The sequence below is a fragment of the Anopheles ziemanni genome, chromosome 2, assembly GCF_943734765.1.
Source record: "Anopheles ziemanni chromosome 2, idAnoZiCoDA_A2_x.2, whole genome shotgun sequence".
In the NCBI taxonomy this organism is placed as follows: Eukaryota; Metazoa; Arthropoda; class Insecta; order Diptera; family Culicidae; genus Anopheles; species Anopheles ziemanni.
The window spans coordinates 80,224,759-80,243,942 of record NC_080705.1 but is presented as its reverse complement, the minus strand read 5'-3'; the positions used below and the strand labels follow the sequence as shown (position 1 = coordinate 80,243,942).

Below are 19,184 nucleotides of genomic sequence, written 5' to 3'. Positions count from 1 at the left end.
AGAACGTATGCCTACGTGGCATCTAGGGGAACCCCTTCAAGTCGGCCACAGCAAGCGTGACGGCGTCGGTTGCAATGAAAGAAAAAGGAAACCGCACACATACCGCTCCGGCCGAAGCACGTCTTCGGGTCGGAGGTTTTCCAAGGGACCCCCCAATACAGACGGGCCGACGCTGCGGTTTTCCGCCTGCTCGCAACGCTCGCAAGTTCAACGAACCGACCCAGCGCGGGCACTAGGTTAGTCCTTACAATCCTTCCCCTTTCTCCACTCCTCTTGGCTATTTTCTTTCCCTCCTGTTCTTTGTGTAAGGGGCATGATTTTGCAAACTCATGAACGTCATCGGATCCGTTTCGCTTTCGGTGAGCGCGCGAAGTAGGCGAGAATGCATGATTTTCGAGCTCCAGGGGGAGAACACAAAGTGGAACGAATTAAAGTCATCCAGTAAACATTTCGACCCGGTTCGTTTGCGTCCGTTCGGTTCCCTTTTTTTTTATTGTGGGAAAGTTTGAGCAAATTAACTCATCGATTGAGGGAACACTATTCATCGTCGATCGCAACATTCAACAGTTTCGATGAATAAAGGATAATTGACGGTATCGAATTGCGACACAATGGCGAAGTGGAAGATGATAATGGAAAATAACAACAAAAATTACCGGGTCTGGGAAGTGGTCCTTGATTATGTACCGCTCCTTTGCAATACAAATAGTTTGTATGATAGCGTTGCGGCTAACAGTCCACAGCATATTTCAAATTGAAATTGAATTGAAATCAAATTGAATTAACACACAATATTGGTGCTTAAAATGCTTTGTTAATTAATAGACTGATCGTTTCTTCTTTATGGTGATTACATTTTTTGATCATAAATATTTTCCACCTCAGTTAAACTCATTTAAATGGCACATAACGTTGTAAGACATTTTGAAAGGTACAAGAACTTTAGTTGAATTTTCTATGCAGTTACAGTTGCATACCTTTTGGCGCATAAAGTATGTGATGACATTACTTCGTTGAATTTTTATAGCATGTCCTTTTTCGTCCAGCTGGAATGCCGTTAAGAAGAATCTGTGTTTTTCTTCACCAGTTACTTATTGAAGCCCCTACCATTCATTGAAAATAAACTAATATACCCTTTTTTATTTATTTATGGGCCGCTCTCCTTTGCAGCAACAATGCCAGCGGATGGCTACTCGGTGCTGGTGACCTTTCCGACGGGAGACTTCGACGGTGACACACCGTTCACGCTGAACCCGTTCCAGATGGTGTTCAAGCAGAAACTGATCGTGGTGACGGTGGCGTACCGGTTGGGTATCTTCGGTTTCTTCACCAGCACGGACGGCGAGGCGCCGGGCAACTTTGGCCTGATGGACCAGTCGGCAGCCCTGCTGTGGATCAAGCGCAACATCCGGCTGTTCAACGGGAACGAGGGTTCGGTGACGATCATGGGGCACGGCACGGGCGCCGTGTGCGTGGGGCTCCACCTCACGTCCGGCGACTGGACGGACGACATGTTCCACAAGGCGATCCTAATGTCCGGCAGCCTGCTGCTGGACTCGAGCGTCCGGCCCGCCAAGCAATATGCATCGTCCTTGGACGAGCTGGCGACCGCCTTCGGGTGTTTCCGTCGGCCGACCACAAAGCTGATGGATTGCTTGCGGCGGGTCGACGCGCAGATCCTGGCCGAGAACTCGCCCCCGATCGACTGGGGCCCGGTGGTGGACCGGGGTCTCAGTAACACCACCACCCCCTTCATCCCGGACCACCCGAGCATGCTGGTGCACCAAGGGAAGTTGCGCAAGGTGCCGCTGCTGATCGGCCACACGGACATGGAGGAGGTCCTGGAGCTGACGATGGGCGACATGCTCGAGCACGGGTTGGGCGTGGAGATGTTCGAGACGCTGCTGGGCGACGCCGTGGCGAACGATCTCGCCGAGATGGAGTTCAACGAGACGCTGTGTGGAGGCAACATGGACATCGTGATGGAGGCCGTCCAATACCAGTACAAACCGTACCCGCCGACCACCGACCCGCTCGTACTGCGCCGGAAGTACATCGAGTTCGCCACCGAGCGCAAATACGTTGCGCCCACGATCGAGCTGGCGATGCACATGAGCCAGCAGGCGGACACGTTCGTGTACCGGTTCGACATAAAGCCGCGGACGGCGGCCGCTGTGCGCGACATCCCGGAGTGGGTCGGTGTGCCGCACAACTTCGAGCTGGTCTTCCTCTGGGGCCTTCCGTACTGGCTCGCGCTCGCCGACCAGATGCAGTGGGACAGCGCGGACAAGCGCGTGGCCGACATCGTGATGACACTGTGGGCCAACTTTGTCAAGTTCACCAACCCGACGCAAGTCGGCGTCTACATCCGGTGGGAGAAGTTCACCGTGACCGAGCCGGGCGTGCTGATCATCGATCGGTCGTTCAACATGAGCGACCACATGACGATGAGCTTCGGGGCGGTGAAGTTCTGGAACCACTACTACCCGAGTGTCATCAACTTTGCCGCCCAGTGCTGCAACGCCACCTACAGCGGGGCCAGTGGGCGAGTTCTGCCCGGCGGCGCGGGTACGCTGCTACTGGTGGCCACGTTTGCCGCCACCAACCTGATCCTACTACAATCATTTGTCTACGTGCACCTCCCGCGGGGATATCTTCCAACGGCGACGTAGTGATCCAAGCGCCCCACACCATCTCATATGGGCTTCCGAACGCTGGATCAACGATCCGCCGGTGCGGAACCGGAGGAAGAGAGTGTTGTAATAAATCAATCTGTACATAGCAAGCGGGCGGCCGAAATGTGCAGGCGTTTCTATTGTTTTTAGACCGAACCATCGGAAATGTTTCTTTACGGATTTTCTTATACCTAGTTACAGTTTTGTTTCTATTCAATTCTAAGCAAAATTTTAAAATAAAAGCTCTGAAATATATGTACAAATAAAACATGTAAACACATTTGAAAAGCGTGTCATTAATATGAGTTACACATAGTAACACTTATCATATAAAAAAAACAACAGTTCACCCTATCCTGACTTAGTTTGATGTCTTACATGTCTGTGAACTCTTGTTCTTACTGATAACTGGTGAACACTGAAATTAAATGTACGCTCAAAAATGTTAGTCATGTTTACGATTGGAAAAAAATATACTTTTGTATTATATTTTTATTTTCATAACTATTACTTGTCTTCAAAGGCACTCAAGTAATGCACAAATTGACGAAGCAGTTAGAAAATGATAACTGACCGTTACCGTACTTTGATTTTAACTTTCATTTCAACATTAAACTACAAATTTAAGCGCAGCACACTTTTTTTAAACCACCAAGCTCCTTTAAACTCTTTTGCACAGTTTACTATATTCATTATTATCTTGACCAAATGTAGAAAACTTTCTTCCGTTGTGGTATTTTAAAGAGTCATCAACGGCTGCCGAATATCCTCCAACGGTGAGCTCGTACTTTTCCTCCTCACTACCAATTTTAAATTGGTCGTACAACGCGTAAGTCGAGTTGCATGTCGAGTTGGTCCAATGTGCAATTTATCTCCTCACGCAGTTCTTTAAATTTTGATACACTCTCAGTTTTTATACTTTTGTCTTGTTCTTCTATCATATCACAGCGCACTATAGAACATTGTGTTCCATCGTTTTATGTAGATGCATCTTACCACATTTTTCAACACGCACGTCAAAACAGAAAAAAAAGTTCGCATCATTTTCCACCTATTCATAAATTCTCGCACCAAATTTATTAAAAACAGAAATGTGAAAACATTATCCCAAAAGAAGCCTTTTCGATTATGGTAACAATTTCAATGAAATTTCACAGCTTGAATACATCTGACGAAGGAGAAATTCTACCAAAAATTCAATGATAAAAAAATCATAAAATTTATACAATACAACGAAATTACCAGATTATAATCCTAGAATTTGCCAATGTCAACCTATAGCTAGTTAGAGGCACGACTGCGAAACATCATTGTTGCTGATTTCAACGAGTAGAAATATTGAAATGTGTCCCATCCCACTCCCCATTTCTTATGGTCACCGTATTGAAAATATTTCCCGTTCAAATGGCTGCAATAGAAAAGAAGGAAAAACAACATTTGTATGCCTTGGGACACGATATGTGTGCTTACGTTTTACATGTGGTATACATACGATTGCCAAAAGTATCCAAACCACCATGCTCCTTTATATCTTCCAGCAAGGTTGCCACATTGGTTAGCATTATTTTGATCAAATGTAGAGAAGTTCAATCCATTTAGGTTTTTCAAAGAGTCACCAGCGGTTCCCGAATACTTTCCCACGGTGAGCTTATACTTTTCTTCTTCGCTCGCAATCTTGAATTCATCATATAGCGCATAGGTTGAGTTTCCTTCGAAATCTTGCAACAGCACCAATAGCTCGTGTCTTCCCGATCTCGTCATAATATGAAGTTGCTCCAAACCAAGCCAATGCTCTCCCCTAATGTCTCCGAATCCATGTTTGTACATGGTCCAGTTGCGGTAAAAATTGACGGACCCATCAATCCGTCGCTGGAATACCGTCCAGCCACCGCCGAGGTTGAAGTTGTTGTCGAAGTGACAGAGCACCAAGAAAGGCTGTGCAATATTTCCATGACGAGTAATATTAACAACACTAGTGTATTTCGATTTGACCCGATCACATGATCTTGGAAGAAGTGCTCTGCTCATCTCGCCAAGTGTGTTTTTAATTTCGTTGATTTCATTTTTCATTCTGTTTTCTTGTTCTTGCATCTTGTGTTCCAGATGAACTTTGATTTCCTCCAGCTGCTCCGTGTGGTACTCGAGCGATAGTTGAAGATTGTCCAATATTTCCTTGCGAAAATCGATCATAGCATGAACGATCGCTTCCATTACGGTTGGCATGTCGGCTGTAGCTTCTCTTCCTGTTGTCCATCCTAAGCGCACCAAATTGCACACAATCACACACAACAACACTCTTTTCATCGACATCTTTTCCAAACTTCACTCCAGAATTTTACGTGGAGTCCGTCGAAGATTCTACAAACAACTGAACATTCTTCAACGTTCACAAAAACATTACATTCATAATGATTCTAGAATGAGCTAATTTTGCTATATATTTTGCAACACTGTCATCTTTCATAGTGATTGAATCACACTTTTGTTTCCAAAAACTACTAGTTTTTGTTAACCTAAAGCGGGTTTGTCACACGATCATCATCAAGCTGGACTTCTATTTCGGTCATTTCTGTACAAAAAACCTGGGGTTTACGTAGTTACTCTTTCGTTTTTGTTATAGTTTTTGAATGTTCCACCTCCTCTATTCCGCCTGACTCTTTTCTTCCATGAGTCATGATTTTAATGCCTTTCTGGTGTTGTGCGAAACTTAGTTTCTCTAACAATGTTCAACGACTTACTAGACTTTTTTTCTTGGCAAACATGGACATTCAGTCCACTGTTAAAGGGGAGTGTCCAGTTTTATCAGCTATATAGGATAAGGGAGCTCAGCTATATTTACTCACTTTTTTGTGTTTAGTCAACCCAACAAACTTTATTTGGATTAGTTTTTCTGAGCTCTGATATAATTGACATCCTTGTTTTAAATAGTTTTGAAAGTTATTGTTTGAAAATGTTAGAAAATTAATTAAATAAGATCATTCCGTTTGTTTGTTCGTTCCATACGCTACGTCGTAGTAGATTTGATTGTTTTTGGTTTTGCTCAGCTGTTTTCCATTGCAATGTTCCTTTGTCGCAGAGGGATTGTTTTAATATTATGATTTTTTTTTTGGATCGAGGTAACTTTAATTTTTTTTCACTTTATTTCGTCCGATGAATACATTTAGTTTACAAAACCATGAAAATGAATATAATTCCTGCACTTCACTTAAAGCAGCGAGGGTGAATAAAAACGAAGATTAGAATTCTGTGATTTTCCAACGTCATCTGAAGGCTAGTTAGAGGCACGACTGCGAAACATCATTGTTGATGATTTCAACGAATAATTATCTCTTCGAAATTTGTACCAACTTATTCCATCCTTTTCATGCTGACCTTTTTCAAAGTATGGCCCGTTTAAATGACTGCAATAGAAGAAGAAAGAAAGAAAATAATTTCAATAAGATTGTGCTCCACACACATGTGTGCCAACGGTATACGTACGTGTGATAACAGTATGTAAACCACCATGCTCCTCGAAACTCTTTTGCACAGTTTTTACTATATTCATTATTATCTTGATCAAATGTAGAAAACTTCCTTCCGTTGTGGTATTTCAACGAGTCACCAACGGCTGCCGAATATCCTCCAACGGTGAGCTCGTACTTTTCCTCCTCACTACCAATTTTAAATTGGTCGTACAACGCGTAAGTAGAGTTTTCATCGAAATCTTCCAACAGCACCAACAGTTCGTATCTTCCCGATCTCGTCATAATATGAAGCTTCTCCAAACCAAGCCAGTGCTCTCCATTTACGTCTCCGAATCCGTGCTTGTACATTGTCCAATTCTGGTAAAAATCGACGGACCCATCAATCCGTCGCTGGAACACCGTCCAGCCACCGCCCAGGTTAAAATTGTTATCGAAGTAACAAAGCACCAAAAAAGGCTTTTCAATGTTTCCATGAGGACTAATGTAAAAAGCACTAGTGTAGTTAGTTTTGACCCGATCACACGATCTAAGGACTGACTCGCTGCTTATCTCGCCTAGTGTTTTTCTAATTGCTTCATTCTGTTTTTTCATTCTGTTTTCTTGTTCTTGCATCTTATGTTCAACATGAACTTTGATTTCCTCCAGCTGCTCCGTGTGGTACTCAAGCGACAGTTGCAGATTGTCCAAGATTTCCTTGCGAAAATCGATCATAGCATGAACGATCGCGTCCATCACGGTTGGCATGTCGGCTGTAGCTTTTCCTTCTGATGTCCATCCTAAGCTCATCAAACTGCACAGAATCACAAACAACAAACCACGATTCGACGACATGTTTCATCAATTTCACTTTCCGTTGAGTTCGTTCAACTTTGTTCACAGAACTGAACGTAGGAGTATGAGCAGGAATACCTCGTACCCCTCAGTAAGTTCCCTAACTTTTATGTTACAAAAACTTTTCTCTGATAATGAGTTGTTTTCATATATTTTTTCTTAACATTTCGCACAAAAAACGAACCCGAAACTCTAATCGCTATTTTCGTTTCGTTAAGGCCTTCACGGTCTACATGCGTTAGTCATACTTTTTTTAGTCATATACGATCATAAGCGAATTGGTTTTCTATTTTCTTCGTTCCTGTTAAGTCTGTTAACGTATGCTTCAGATTTGTTTTTTATTATAGTTTATGTGCATGCACATTGACTGGCAAACCATAGCGGCAAAGTCCTGATTATTTTTATCGGTTAGTAATGAATTCAGTAAGGCACTGCTGTTGTGCTAGAATTGTTTTGTTGTGAACCGTCAATGTACTTTGGGCAACTTTGGCCTGATGGACCAGTCGGCAGCCCTGCTGTGGATCAAGCGCAACATCCGGCTGTTCAACGGGAACGAGGGTTCGGTGACGATCATGGGGCACGGCACGGGCGCCGTGTGCGTGGGGCTCCACCTCACGTCCGGCGACTGGACGGACGACATGTTCCACAAGGCGATCCTAATGTCCGGCAGCCTGCTGCTGGACTCGAGCGTCCGGCCCGCCAAGCAATATGCATCGTCCTTGGACGAGCTGGCGACCGCCTTCGGGTGTTTCCGTCGGCCGACCACAAAGCTGATGGATTGCTTGCGGCGGGTCGACGCGCAGATCCTGGCCGAGAACTCGCCCCCGATCGACTGGGGCCCGGTGGTGGACCGGGGTCTCAGTAACACCACCACCCCCTTCATCCCGGACCACCCGAGCATGCTGGTGCACCAAGGGAAGTTGCGCAAGGTGCCGCTGCTGATCGGCCACACGGACATGGAGGAGGTCCTGGAGCTGACGATGGGCGACATGCTCGAGCACGGGTTGGGCGTGGAGATGTTCGAGACGCTGCTGGGCGACGCCGTGGCGAACGATCTCGCCGAGATGGAGTTCAACGAGACGCTGTGTGGAGGCAACATGGACATCGTGATGGAGGCCGTCCAATACCAGTACAAACCGTACCCGCCGACCACCGACCCGCTCGTACTGCGCCGGAAGTACATCGAGTTCGCCACCGAGCGCAAATACGTTGCGCCCACGATCGAGCTGGCGATGCACATGAGCCAGCAGGCGGACACGTTCGTGTACCGGTTCGACATAAAGCCGCGGACGGCGGCCGCTGTGCGCGACATCCCGGAGTGGGTCGGTGTGCCGCACAACTTCGAGCTGGTCTTCCTCTGGGGCCTTCCGTACTGGCTCGCGCTCGCCGACCAGATGCAGTGGGACAGCGCGGACAAGCGCGTGGCCGACATCGTGATGACACTGTGGGCCAACTTTGTCAAGTTCACCAACCCGACGCAAGTCGGCGTCTACATCCGGTGGGAGAAGTTCACCGTGACCGAGCCGGGCGTGCTGATCATCGATCGGTCGTTCAACATGAGCGACCACATGACGATGAGCTTCGGGGCGGTGAAGTTCTGGAACCACTACTACCCGAGTGTCATCAACTTTGCCGCCCAGTGCTGCAACGCCACCTACAGCGGGGCCAGTGGGCGAGTTCTGCCCGGCGGCGCGGGTACGCTGCTACTGGTGGCCACGTTTGCCGCCACCAACCTGATCCTACTACAATCATTTGTCTACGTGCACCTCCCGCGGGGATATCTTCCAACGGCGACGTAGTGATCCAAGCGCCCCACACCATCTCATATGGGCTTCCGAACGCCGGATCAACGATCCGCGGGTGCGGAACCGGAGGAAGAGAGTGTTGTAATAAATCAATCTGTACATAGCAAGCGGGCGGCCGAAATGTGCAGGCGTTTCTATTGTTTTTAGACCGAACCATCGGAAATGTTTCTTTACGGATTTTCTTATACCTAGTTACAGTTTTGTTTCTATTCAATTCTAAGCAAAATTTTAAAATAAAAGCTCTGAAATATATGTACAAATAAAACATGTAAACACATTTGAAAAGCGTGTCATTAATATGAGTTACACATAGTAACACTTATCATATAAAAAAAACAGCAGTTCACCCTATCCTGACTTAGTTTGATTTCTTACATGTCTGTGAACTCTTGTTCTTACTGATAACTGGTGAACACTGAAATTAAATGTACGCTCAAAAATGTTAGTCATGTTTACGATTGGAAAAAAATATACTTTTGTATTATATTTTTATTTTCATAACTATTACTTGTCTTCAAAGGCACTCAAGTAATGCACAAATTGACGAAGCAGTTAGAAAATGATAACTGACCGTTACCGTACTTTGATTTTAACTTTCATTTCAACATTAAACTACAAATTTAAGCGCAGCACACTTTTTTTTAAACCACCAAGATTTCGATTATGGTAACAATTTCAATGAAATTTCACAGCTTGAAAACATCTGACGAAGGAGAAATTCTATCAAAACATTGTTGATAAAAAAAATAATCATAAAATTTATACAATATAATAATTGAAAACAAGAAACTAACGGATTATAATCCTAGAATTTGCCAACGTCAACGGAGAGCTAATTAGAGGCACGAATGCGAAACATCATTATTGATGATTTCAACGAGTAGAAATATTGAAATGTGTCCCATCCCACTCCCCATTGCTTATGGTCACCTTTTAGAAAATATGGCCCGTTCAAATGGCTGCAATAGAAAAGAAAGGAGAACAAAATTTGTATGCCTTGGGACACGATATGTGTGCTTACGTTTTATATGTGGTATACATACGATTGCCAAAAGTATCCAAACCACCATGCTCCTTTATATCTTCCAGCAAGATTGAGACATTGGTTAGCATTATTTTGATCAAATGTAGAGAAGTTCAATCCACTTATGCTTTTCAACGAGTCACCAGCGGTTCCCGAATACTTTCCCACGGTGAACTTATACTTTTCTTCTTCGCTCGCAATCTTGAATTCATCATATAGCGCATAGGTTGAGTTTCCTTCGAAATCTTGCAACAGCACCAATAGCTCGTGTCTTCCCGATCTCGTCATAATATGAAGTTGCTCCAAACCAAGCCAATGCTCTCCCCTAATGTCTCCGAATCCATGTTTGTACATGGTCCAGTTGCGGTAAAAATTGACGGACCCATCAATCCGTCGCTGGAATACCGTCCAGCCACCGCCGAGGTTGAAGTTGTTGTCGAAGTAACAGAGCACCAAGAAAGGCTGTGCAATGTTTCCATGACGAGTAATATTAACAGCACTAGTGTATTTAGATTTGACCCGATCACATGATCTTGGATGAAGTTCTCTGCTCATCTCGCCAAGTGTGTTTTTAATTTCGTTGATTTCATTTTTCATTCTGTTTTCTTGTTCTTGCATCTTGTGTTCAACATGATCTTTGATTTCCGCTAGTTGCTCCGTGTGGTACTTTAGCGACAATTGTAGATTGTCTAATATTTCCTTCCGAAAATCGATCATAGCGTGAACGGTCGCTTCCATTACGGTTGGCAAGTCGGCTGTAGCTTCTCTTTCTGTTGTCCATCCTAAGCGCACCAAATTACACATAATCACACAAAACAACGCTCTTTTCATCGACATCTTTCACAAACTTCACTCCAGAAATTTACGTGGAGTCCGTCGAAGATTCTACAAACAACTGAACATTCTTCAACGTTCACAAAAACATTACATTCATAATGATTCTAGAATGAGCTAATTTTGCTATATATTTTGCAACACTGTCATCTTTCATAGTGATTGAATCACCCTTTTGTTTCCAAAAACTACTAGTTTTTGTTAACCTACAATGGGTTTGTCACACGATCATCATCAAACTAGACTTCTATTTTGGTCACATCTGTACAAAAAACCCGGGTTAACGTAGTTACTCCCTCGTCAGATTTCATTGTAGATTTTTTAAATAGTTTTTTAATGTTTCACCTCCTCTATTCCGCCTGACTCTTTTTTTCCATGAGTAATGATTTTAATGCAATTCTGTTTCTTTGACTTAGGTAGTTTCTCAATGAATGTTCAAGGACTTACTAGACTTTTTCTCTTGGTAAACGTGGACAGTCAGTCCACTTTTAAAGGAGAGAATCCAGTTTCAATTGGTGTGTAGTTCAACTATATTTACTCACTTTTTTGTATTTAGTCAACCCAACAAACTTTACTTGGATTAGTTTTTCTGAGCTCTGAAATAATTGGCATCCCTGTTATAAAAAGTTTAGCAAGTAAATGTTTGAAAATGTTAGAAAATTAATTGAATAATATCATTTCGTTTGTTTGTTCGTTCCATACGCTACGTCATATTAGATTTGATTGTTTTTGGTTTTGCTCAGCTGTTTCTCCATTCCAATGTTCCTTTGTCGCAGAGGGATTGTTTTAATATTATGATTTTTTTTTTTCGAGATAACTATTTTTTATCGAGATAACACCGATTCGTCCGATGAATACATTTAGTTTACAAAACCATGAAAATGATCATAATTCCTGCACTTCACTTAAAGCAGCGAGAGTGAATAAAAACGAAGATTAGAATTCTGTGATTTTCCAACGTCATCTGAAGGCTAGTTAGAGGCACGACTGCGAAACATCATTGTTGATGATTTCAACGAATAATTATCTCTTCGAAATTTGTACCAACTTATTCCATCCTTTTCATGCTGACCTTTTTCAAAGTATGGCCCGTTTAAATGACTGCAATAGAAGAAGAAAGAAAGAAAATAATTTCAATAAGATTGTGCTCCACACACATGTGTGCCAACGGTATACGTACGTGTGATAACAGTATGTAAACCACCATGCTCCTCGAAACTCTTTTGCACAGTTTTTACTGTATTCATTATTATCTTGATCAAATGTAGAAAACTTCCTTCCGTTGTGGTATTTCAACGAGTCACCAACGGCTGCCGAATATCCTCCAACGGTGAGCTCGTACTTTTCCTCCTCACTACCAATTTTAAATTGGTCGTACAACGCATAAGTAGAGTTTTCATCGAAATCTTCCAACAGCACCAACAGCTCGTATCTTCCCGATCTCGTCATAATATGAAGCTTCTCCAAACCAAGCCAGTGCTCTCCATTTACGTCTCCGAATCCGTTTTTGTACATTGTCCAATTCTGGTAAAAATCGACGGACCCATCAATCCGTCGCTGGAACACCGTCCAGCCACCGCCCATGTTAAAATTGTTATCGAAGTAACAAAGCACCAAAAAAGGCTTTTCAATGTTTCCATGAGGACTAATGTAAAAAGCACTAGTGTAGTTAGTTTTGACCCGATCACATGATCTAAGGACTGACTCGCTGCTTATCTCGCCAAGTGTTTTTCTAATTTCTTCATTCTGTTTTTTCATTCTGTTTTCTTGTTCTTGCATCTTGTGTTCAACATGAACTTTGATTTCCTCCAGCTGCTTCGTGTGGTACTCAAACGACAGTTGCAGATTGTCCAATATTTCCTTGCGAAAATCGATCATAGCATGAACGATCGCGTCCATCACGGTTGGCATCTCGGCTGTAGCTTTTCCTTCTGATGTCCATCCTAAGCTCATCAAACTGCACAGAATCACAAACAACAAACCACGATTCGACGACATGTTTCATCAATTTCACTTTCCGTTGAGTTCGTTCAACTTTGTTCACAGAACTGAACGTAGGAGTATGAGCAGGAATACCTCGTACCCCTCAGTAAGTTCCCTAACTTTTATGTTACAAAAACTTTTCTCTGATAATGAGTTGTTTTCATATATTTTTTCTTAACATTTCGCACAAAAAACGAACCCGAAACTCTAATCGCTATTTTCGTTTCGTTAAGGCCTTCACGGTCTACATGCGTTAGTCATACTTTTTTTAGTCATATACGATCATAAGCGGATTGGTTTTCTATTTTCTTCGTTCCTGTTAACGTATGCTTCAGACTTGTTTTTTATTATAGTTTATGTGCATGCACATTGACTGGCAAACCATAGCGGCAAAGTCCTGATTATTTTTATCGGTTAGTAATGAATTCAGTAAGGCACTGCTGTTGTGCTAGAATTGTTTTGTTGTGAACCGTCAATGTACACTCCCTTTCAAAAATGACAAATGTGGGATTTGTCATCGTGATCAAGGTTGTTAAGTATATGCTCTTCCCAATTGTAATAATCTTGGCCAATATCAGTGAAACAGTTTTCACTGCAAGCTTGTAAACAAACAAAGTTGGAAAGCGTTCATTTAGTTTTTTCTAAAATTTTCTCTCAACTCGTGCAATTATGAACAGAAGAAACTTGTGGAAGTACGACGAAACGATGGAGATGCTATTGATAATGAAAAACGGCAACTTTGCTCGGCAGTTCAGCAACAAGCACAACAAAAACATGCAGATTTTTCGAATGATTGAGCAGCAAATGTGGGCCCGTGGATACAAAACAAAAAGCGCCGAGCAAATCTGTGTGCGATGGAAAAATCTGAAGAATCTGTACCTAAGGGTAAAGCGGAGCAATAGCAAAAACGAACAGGAGCTGTTTCCGTACTACGAAGAGATGGTTGAGTTGGTTGATGAAAAAGGAAACAAATCGCCACAGGAAGCTGCAGCACCCGACGATAGTGCTGTATCGATGCCGTTGGAAGAGAACGACACGGGAGAAGATAAACCTGCACCGTCAACCTGGGCGCCACCGCGAACCACCGTACAGCATGTGCGGACTAAAGTGTTGAAAAAGCGAAGATCGTTCATTACGCGTGGAACCATGGAACGAAAGGTTCGGCCGAGCGTCAGCAAGCTCGAAGCTACCCTAGCCTCCAGCAAGCAGGAATTGAGTGACGAATTCTATCGCACGCAGAAGCGACTAATTGACTACGAATTCAATCTGTACATGCAAAAGGAAGAGGAACTAATTGACCAGATTCAGGAAAAGACTAGAGGCATGATAGAAGAATACATGGATAGATTTTTTAACCAACTGAAGGAAGTCGTTGGCTCAGATGCTCAGATTGAACAGGTTACTTACATAGACGAATATGAAGATCACATAGAAGAGGAAGCTTAAATTGAAGCCATTTTTAAATAAAAAAAACCCATTTTATAACGTTTTTGTGTGTTACGTATATTTATTACTATTGTTTTATTATTAAAAACTGCTTGCCAAGACCTTTTCAATCTTCATCCTCTTCAATCTTTGGATAATTACTGACCATATATTTGGCCAAATGATTCCTAACCTCTTCGCCCTCCGTCGTAACGATTCCGCAAGACCACTGGGGTTGGGTGGGTGTAGCATCGTCCACGCTCGGGCAGTCGCTCCAGCTTTCCTTGTACTGCGAGCCACAGCGTTCGGTGATGTTGTGCAAAATGCAACAAGTTGCTATGATATCGGGTGCAACAGACATATTCGCATTTAGGCAGCGGTCCAGTACCTTCCATCGTCCAGTCAGCCGCTCAAATGCTGTCCCGATAACGTTCCGTGCCTTCGCTGCGTATACATTGAAGGAATATTCAGCGCTGGACAGTTTGCCCGGGAAGTATGGCGTGATGAGCCACGGCAGCAAAGGATATCCCTTGTCTCCGAGCAGAAATGGATGTACCGCTTTTTTATCGATCATTCTAGCTTGATCGAAGGGCTATCAGGGAAGGGTTAGATGGTAAATTTTCGGGACTACGCGATCGAAAATACCGTTACTTACATGCACCTGGTCCTCCATCGTTGTATACAGACTGGTTTGCAATAGCACCGTTTCATCATTCGCTTTGCCGGGATGCTTACAGGAAATGTCCATGAATCTGTTGAGCACAACAACAAAAAATGTGGTATAGTTTTTAGGTCACATGTTATTCATCTACTTTTCGCTTACCTTCCATTGCAATTCACTACGGCCTGCAAAACCAACGAATTCCATCCTTTGCTATTCAGATACTCCTTGCTATCACCACTTGGTTGATTGATGGCCACATGAAGGCAGTCAAGGATCCCTACAATTTGTGGTATACCGACGAAATCTTCAAACTCTTTGATAACTCCCTCCAGCCCATCCGTGTCCGTCGGCATCCGTATTTCACTTGTAAGGGCCGTTTTCACCAGCGCCTGGCAGAAGCTATGCACATACTTGCGCACCGTGGTGAAGTGCAAGTCGAACTTTTTTCCGGCCATCCGATAATCCTCCCCGGTACCGAGCACATACAGCGAGATGCCGACCTGCATCTCCAGCGTCAGTGGATCATCTAGCGTGGGCGGTTTAGAGTCTGCCAGGAGCTCACCCTTAGCCAGCTCGCATACGAGCCCGAAGGTCTCCGGATCCATACGTAACATGTTTAGCTGATCATTGTCGAAAGCCGACGTTAATCCGATGCCTTCCCGGGGCAATGGCACCTCCCTAGGCAATGGCACAACCCGGACCAGTTTAGGTGTACGCTCGGGGCGTACAATAGGCACATCTTTCTCCAGCTGTTGCCGTTGGCGACGGTAAACGGAAATGTTTCGACGCAACCGGCGGGAGAGCCTCGTATAGAATTGCCGCCGCAAACGTACAATGTGGTCACGCTGCCACTTCAGATGCAACGCTATCAATTGTTGCACTACGATGCGGAAGTTTGTAACCGCTTCCAGTACAATTTGTTTACCGTGATGGCTAGTCATACTTGCGCGATGCTGTTTTGTGTTGTTCGAAGTGCCTATTTTGAATTTTTACGAAACAAGCGCCAAAGGCATTTGCCGTTGTTTACAAACTTCTGACAATTTATATATTGACATTCAGCAACCAAGGTCTATATAAGATTCGTCGATGTAAGAACCTTGTATGTATTTGAAAAAGAAATTCTGATTTTTTTTTTATAAAAAGTAATTTATTTTAAATTATAAAACGGAACAGTACATACAAATGTATAACCCTTTGTCGTTAAAGTAAAGCCGAAAAGTTTCGACCTGGACGGAATATTGATAAGAGTGGCGTTTCAAATACTGTTTTCGATGCTGATAATCCTACCGTCCGCTTCTACTCCACCGTTTCCAAATGGGGCAAGTAAGGTGGGAGCTGGACATCTTGCTTCCGCTCGAACGATAGCAGGTACCGCAGCATCGGCAGCGTTTGCCGAAGGTAGCTTCGCAGCTCGTCGAAGCTGGGCCGATCGCTAGCATCCAAATCCCAGCAGTTCAGGCACAGTTGGTACAAATCTTCAAACATAAACGGTGGCCGTTCCGGTTTTTGTCCGGCGCGGATGACAGCGAACAAATTCTCGGTAGTGGTGCTCCCGAACGGCGTTGCCCCAAGGCAGCAACATTCCCAGATCAGCAACCCGAACGACCAAACGTCGCTCTTGGCGGAATGGTTTTGAAATTTAATAACTTCCGGCGCATGCCAGCGTCCGATGTCGATCTGTTTGTTCGTGTCCTCGGTGTGCAACGGTGGTCCGAAAGCGCTCACCTTCACTTCGAATTTGGTATTCACGTACACGGTACGAGCGCACAACTTTTTACTCACCGCCTGTGGAATGCAGAATGAAACATGATAACGTTAAGCGGGAATTGAAACAAAAAAAGGGGCATCGGTAAGCAAAAGCTACTTACACCATTATCAACCAAAAACTGCATCCCATCACACACAAGACAGAGAATATTTACAACAATTTCCTCGGAGATGGTGGAAAACTTGGCACTGCTCACGTTGGGCGGCACGCGCGCATTCAGTAGCGTTTGCTTTAGCGTCGTTTGCATTTGCTCAAACAGCAGATAGCACCAATCGGGCGTCACACAAACGCCGTAGAACAGAATCACGTTGGCGTGATCCTCCAGTGCCGTAAGTCGTCGAAATTCGTTCAGGAATGCAATCTGATCTACTCCCTCCATATCGTCCGTGATCACGTGCACCTGTGCCGGTCGATCACCCACCGACTCGGACGGTGAAGCTTGCAAGCTGCCCAGCAATACATCCCCATATTTTCCACTGCCAAGGATGCGATTGATATCCAAGCTAAGGTACTTCCGCGGGTGGTTCTTTGCAGGTTCGAGCCCCTCGATGATGTCACGTAGTTCCGCCTCGAATCCGCGCTGTTCGTAGATGTCCGGCATAAACCCGTTGTTCTCCACCTCCAGTATAGGACCCTGTAGCGTCAACTCATGATGGTCGGCGAAAGGACGCGTGTTGGCGGTGGGTGTCTTGAAATGCAGATATACATACAGAACGATTGCAGCCGTGAGAACGATACCGAACAGCACGCAAGCAACGGTAAGAATGGTGATGAGGGTTTCATTTCGTTCTGTAAGAAACATTGTGTTACCGATCGTGGAAGTAATTCATAGAATCGTTGAGATTGTTTCATGATTGAACAAAGAACACTATCCCCGGAACTTAAACAACTTACCCAATTCAACCGTTTTTAGATTCACATGATGATGATCCGGATACTGATGCTGCTCATGTGTCGTCGTCGCATACCGTACCTTCACCACATGGTTTAGAATGCTCACCACCCCGATCGAGATGTGCACATGCGTCCGTGCCGTGATCGGTGGATTAAAGTAGCTTCGATACTCGCGCCCATCGCCGACGGTAAAAAACAACGACTCTTCATCCTCCTTCATCTCCAACTCTGCCGCTATGTAGTACGGCACCTTATTTTCCTTCGACTTTTGGAACGTGTTCAGCTGGCTCTCATCGATCTGCTGTATCAGCTCGCTGTTCACGTAGTGTACCACCACGCGATAATAGTTTACCGGACCATTGTTGTTCGTTGCCCGTGGAATCCGTATCTGTATCGTGGACTCTAGTCGGCGCAATATGGTGGGCTCCTCGGGTTCCGGATCCGGGCGACCGATCTCCGTGCTGCCCACAATGCTTGCCCGTCCTCCCTCACGGCCCTTGCCGGAGATAGATACCACCGTTACGTTGTAATCGGTTCCCGGATTGAGGCTAGACATTTCGAACGAGGTAGTTGAATTGTGCACCGTCCAGCGTGCTGGATAGATGCGGAAGTCTGCATACGTCCTCGACGCCTCGGCAACGATCAAGAACTCTTCCACCATCACCCCATCTTCGGGTGGTAGATCCCAACGGATCGCAATCGTACTCTCGCGCTGCTCGCCTTCGATGCGCAGGTTGCGGACGGGTCCAGCTTCCTCGACGCCCGTTTCATAAACCCCCTGGGCGTTCACACCACCGCAATTCTGATCCGGTTGTTTGCCACACGGCTGATCGCATTCCCGGTCCTCGACGACGCGCGTCACGATCGCGTTGGTGCAGCTGCAACGGGTCCCAGACAGTACGGCATACCTACGGTGCGGTAATACACGGCATAAAAGAGTAATTATTATGAGTCACCCTTCCAAACGTGCGGCCGCATGACGCGCAATGTCCCTGCATGATGACGTTACCTTTGGAAGCTGCTCTCACAGTTATCGATGCACTCGTCCAAGTTTTCCGTGGTAAGGGCGGGCCGTGCAAAACGGTCACGCTCGTAGCAACCGAAGTATGACCGCTTTTCTGCGGCCACTAACGCCCCAAACAACGCGAATCCCGTTAGCCCAAGCAGCAAGATTCGGAAAGAACTCAGCACCCGGACACAGCATACTCCAGATCGGTGGGCTGATGATCGTGGCCGTGGCGATGGCATTTTGTTTTCTGATGCTTTGTGGTCGCACCTCACATTAATTTATGCAGCCATCGTCAAATGAAAAGCTTTCACTGTTCGAGCTCTTGCGTTAACACACTGGTCAGGTCTGGGCACACAGTTAAGTATCAAAGATTACGTTTCTCAATAGCCGGGAAGATTCGTTTTAATAAACATGCTTTCTCTACAAAATCGGCACAAACGGAATGTAACGAAGGAAAGGTAGAGAGGCTAGGGTTTGATCACACAGTCAGCACTAATTACATCGAGATCGAGATGCAGCACGATCGCAGATGAGGCGACACACCTGACGGGCGCTTTTAGCCTGCTACGTTTGACAACTATAGCAACGCTGCAGCCATCACATTGCCTGCCTACGCGCCCACGAATACCACCGCGGTATTCTAGCTTGCCGAAGAAGAGAACACCGTTACGCACTGTCGGATGTACACAAAAGCTGCGCGGTTGAGCATAACACTACTACAAGCGTGCCTTAACGTGACGCATCCTACGATCGAGTTGAGGTTCCCGATCGCGTGGTAGGTTAACCCTTTAATCCACACTGGAGG

At 44.9% G+C, this 19,184-nt stretch overlaps 3 protein-coding genes across 4 annotated transcripts; 1 reads left to right on the top strand and 2 right to left on the bottom strand.

The window, feature by feature from the left end:
- Nucleotides 1-1,175: 1,175 nt before the first annotated feature.
- LOC131294485 (uncharacterized) lies at nucleotides 1,176-8,772 on the top strand. The gene is made up of 2 exons (XM_058322532.1): nucleotides 1,176-2,633; nucleotides 7,420-8,772. The coding sequence occupies exons 1-2, from the start codon at nucleotides 1,176-1,178 to the stop codon at nucleotides 8,770-8,772; spliced, it is 2,811 nt and encodes a 936-aa protein (XP_058178515.1).
- Nucleotides 8,773-14,117: 5,345 nt separating this feature from the next.
- LOC131281066 (uncharacterized) lies at nucleotides 14,118-15,679 on the bottom strand. Of its 2 annotated transcripts, none has more exons than XM_058310318.1 (3): nucleotides 14,868-15,679; nucleotides 14,696-14,796; nucleotides 14,118-14,623 (listed from the first exon to the last, which is right to left on the bottom strand). In XM_058310318.1, the coding sequence occupies exons 1-3, from the start codon at nucleotides 15,647-15,649 to the stop codon at nucleotides 14,172-14,174; spliced, it is 1,335 nt and encodes a 444-aa protein (XP_058166301.1). In that variant the 5' UTR covers nucleotides 15,650-15,679; the 3' UTR covers nucleotides 14,118-14,171. The 2 variants fall into 2 exon arrangements, with proteins under 2 accessions (XP_058166301.1, XP_058166300.1); XM_058310317.1 differs by having other exon boundaries at nucleotides 14,118-14,636; nucleotides 14,700-14,796.
- A 175-nt stretch (nucleotides 15,680-15,854) lies between these two features.
- Nucleotides 15,855-18,786, bottom strand: LOC131282955 (putative inactive tyrosine-protein kinase Wsck). The gene is made up of 4 exons (XM_058312512.1): nucleotides 18,380-18,786; nucleotides 17,371-18,278; nucleotides 16,577-17,265; nucleotides 15,855-16,493 (listed from the first exon to the last, which is right to left on the bottom strand). The coding sequence occupies exons 1-4, from the start codon at nucleotides 18,616-18,618 to the stop codon at nucleotides 16,005-16,007; spliced, it is 2,325 nt and encodes a 774-aa protein (XP_058168495.1). The 5' UTR covers nucleotides 18,619-18,786; the 3' UTR covers nucleotides 15,855-16,004.
- Nucleotides 18,787-19,184: the final 398 nt, after the last annotated feature.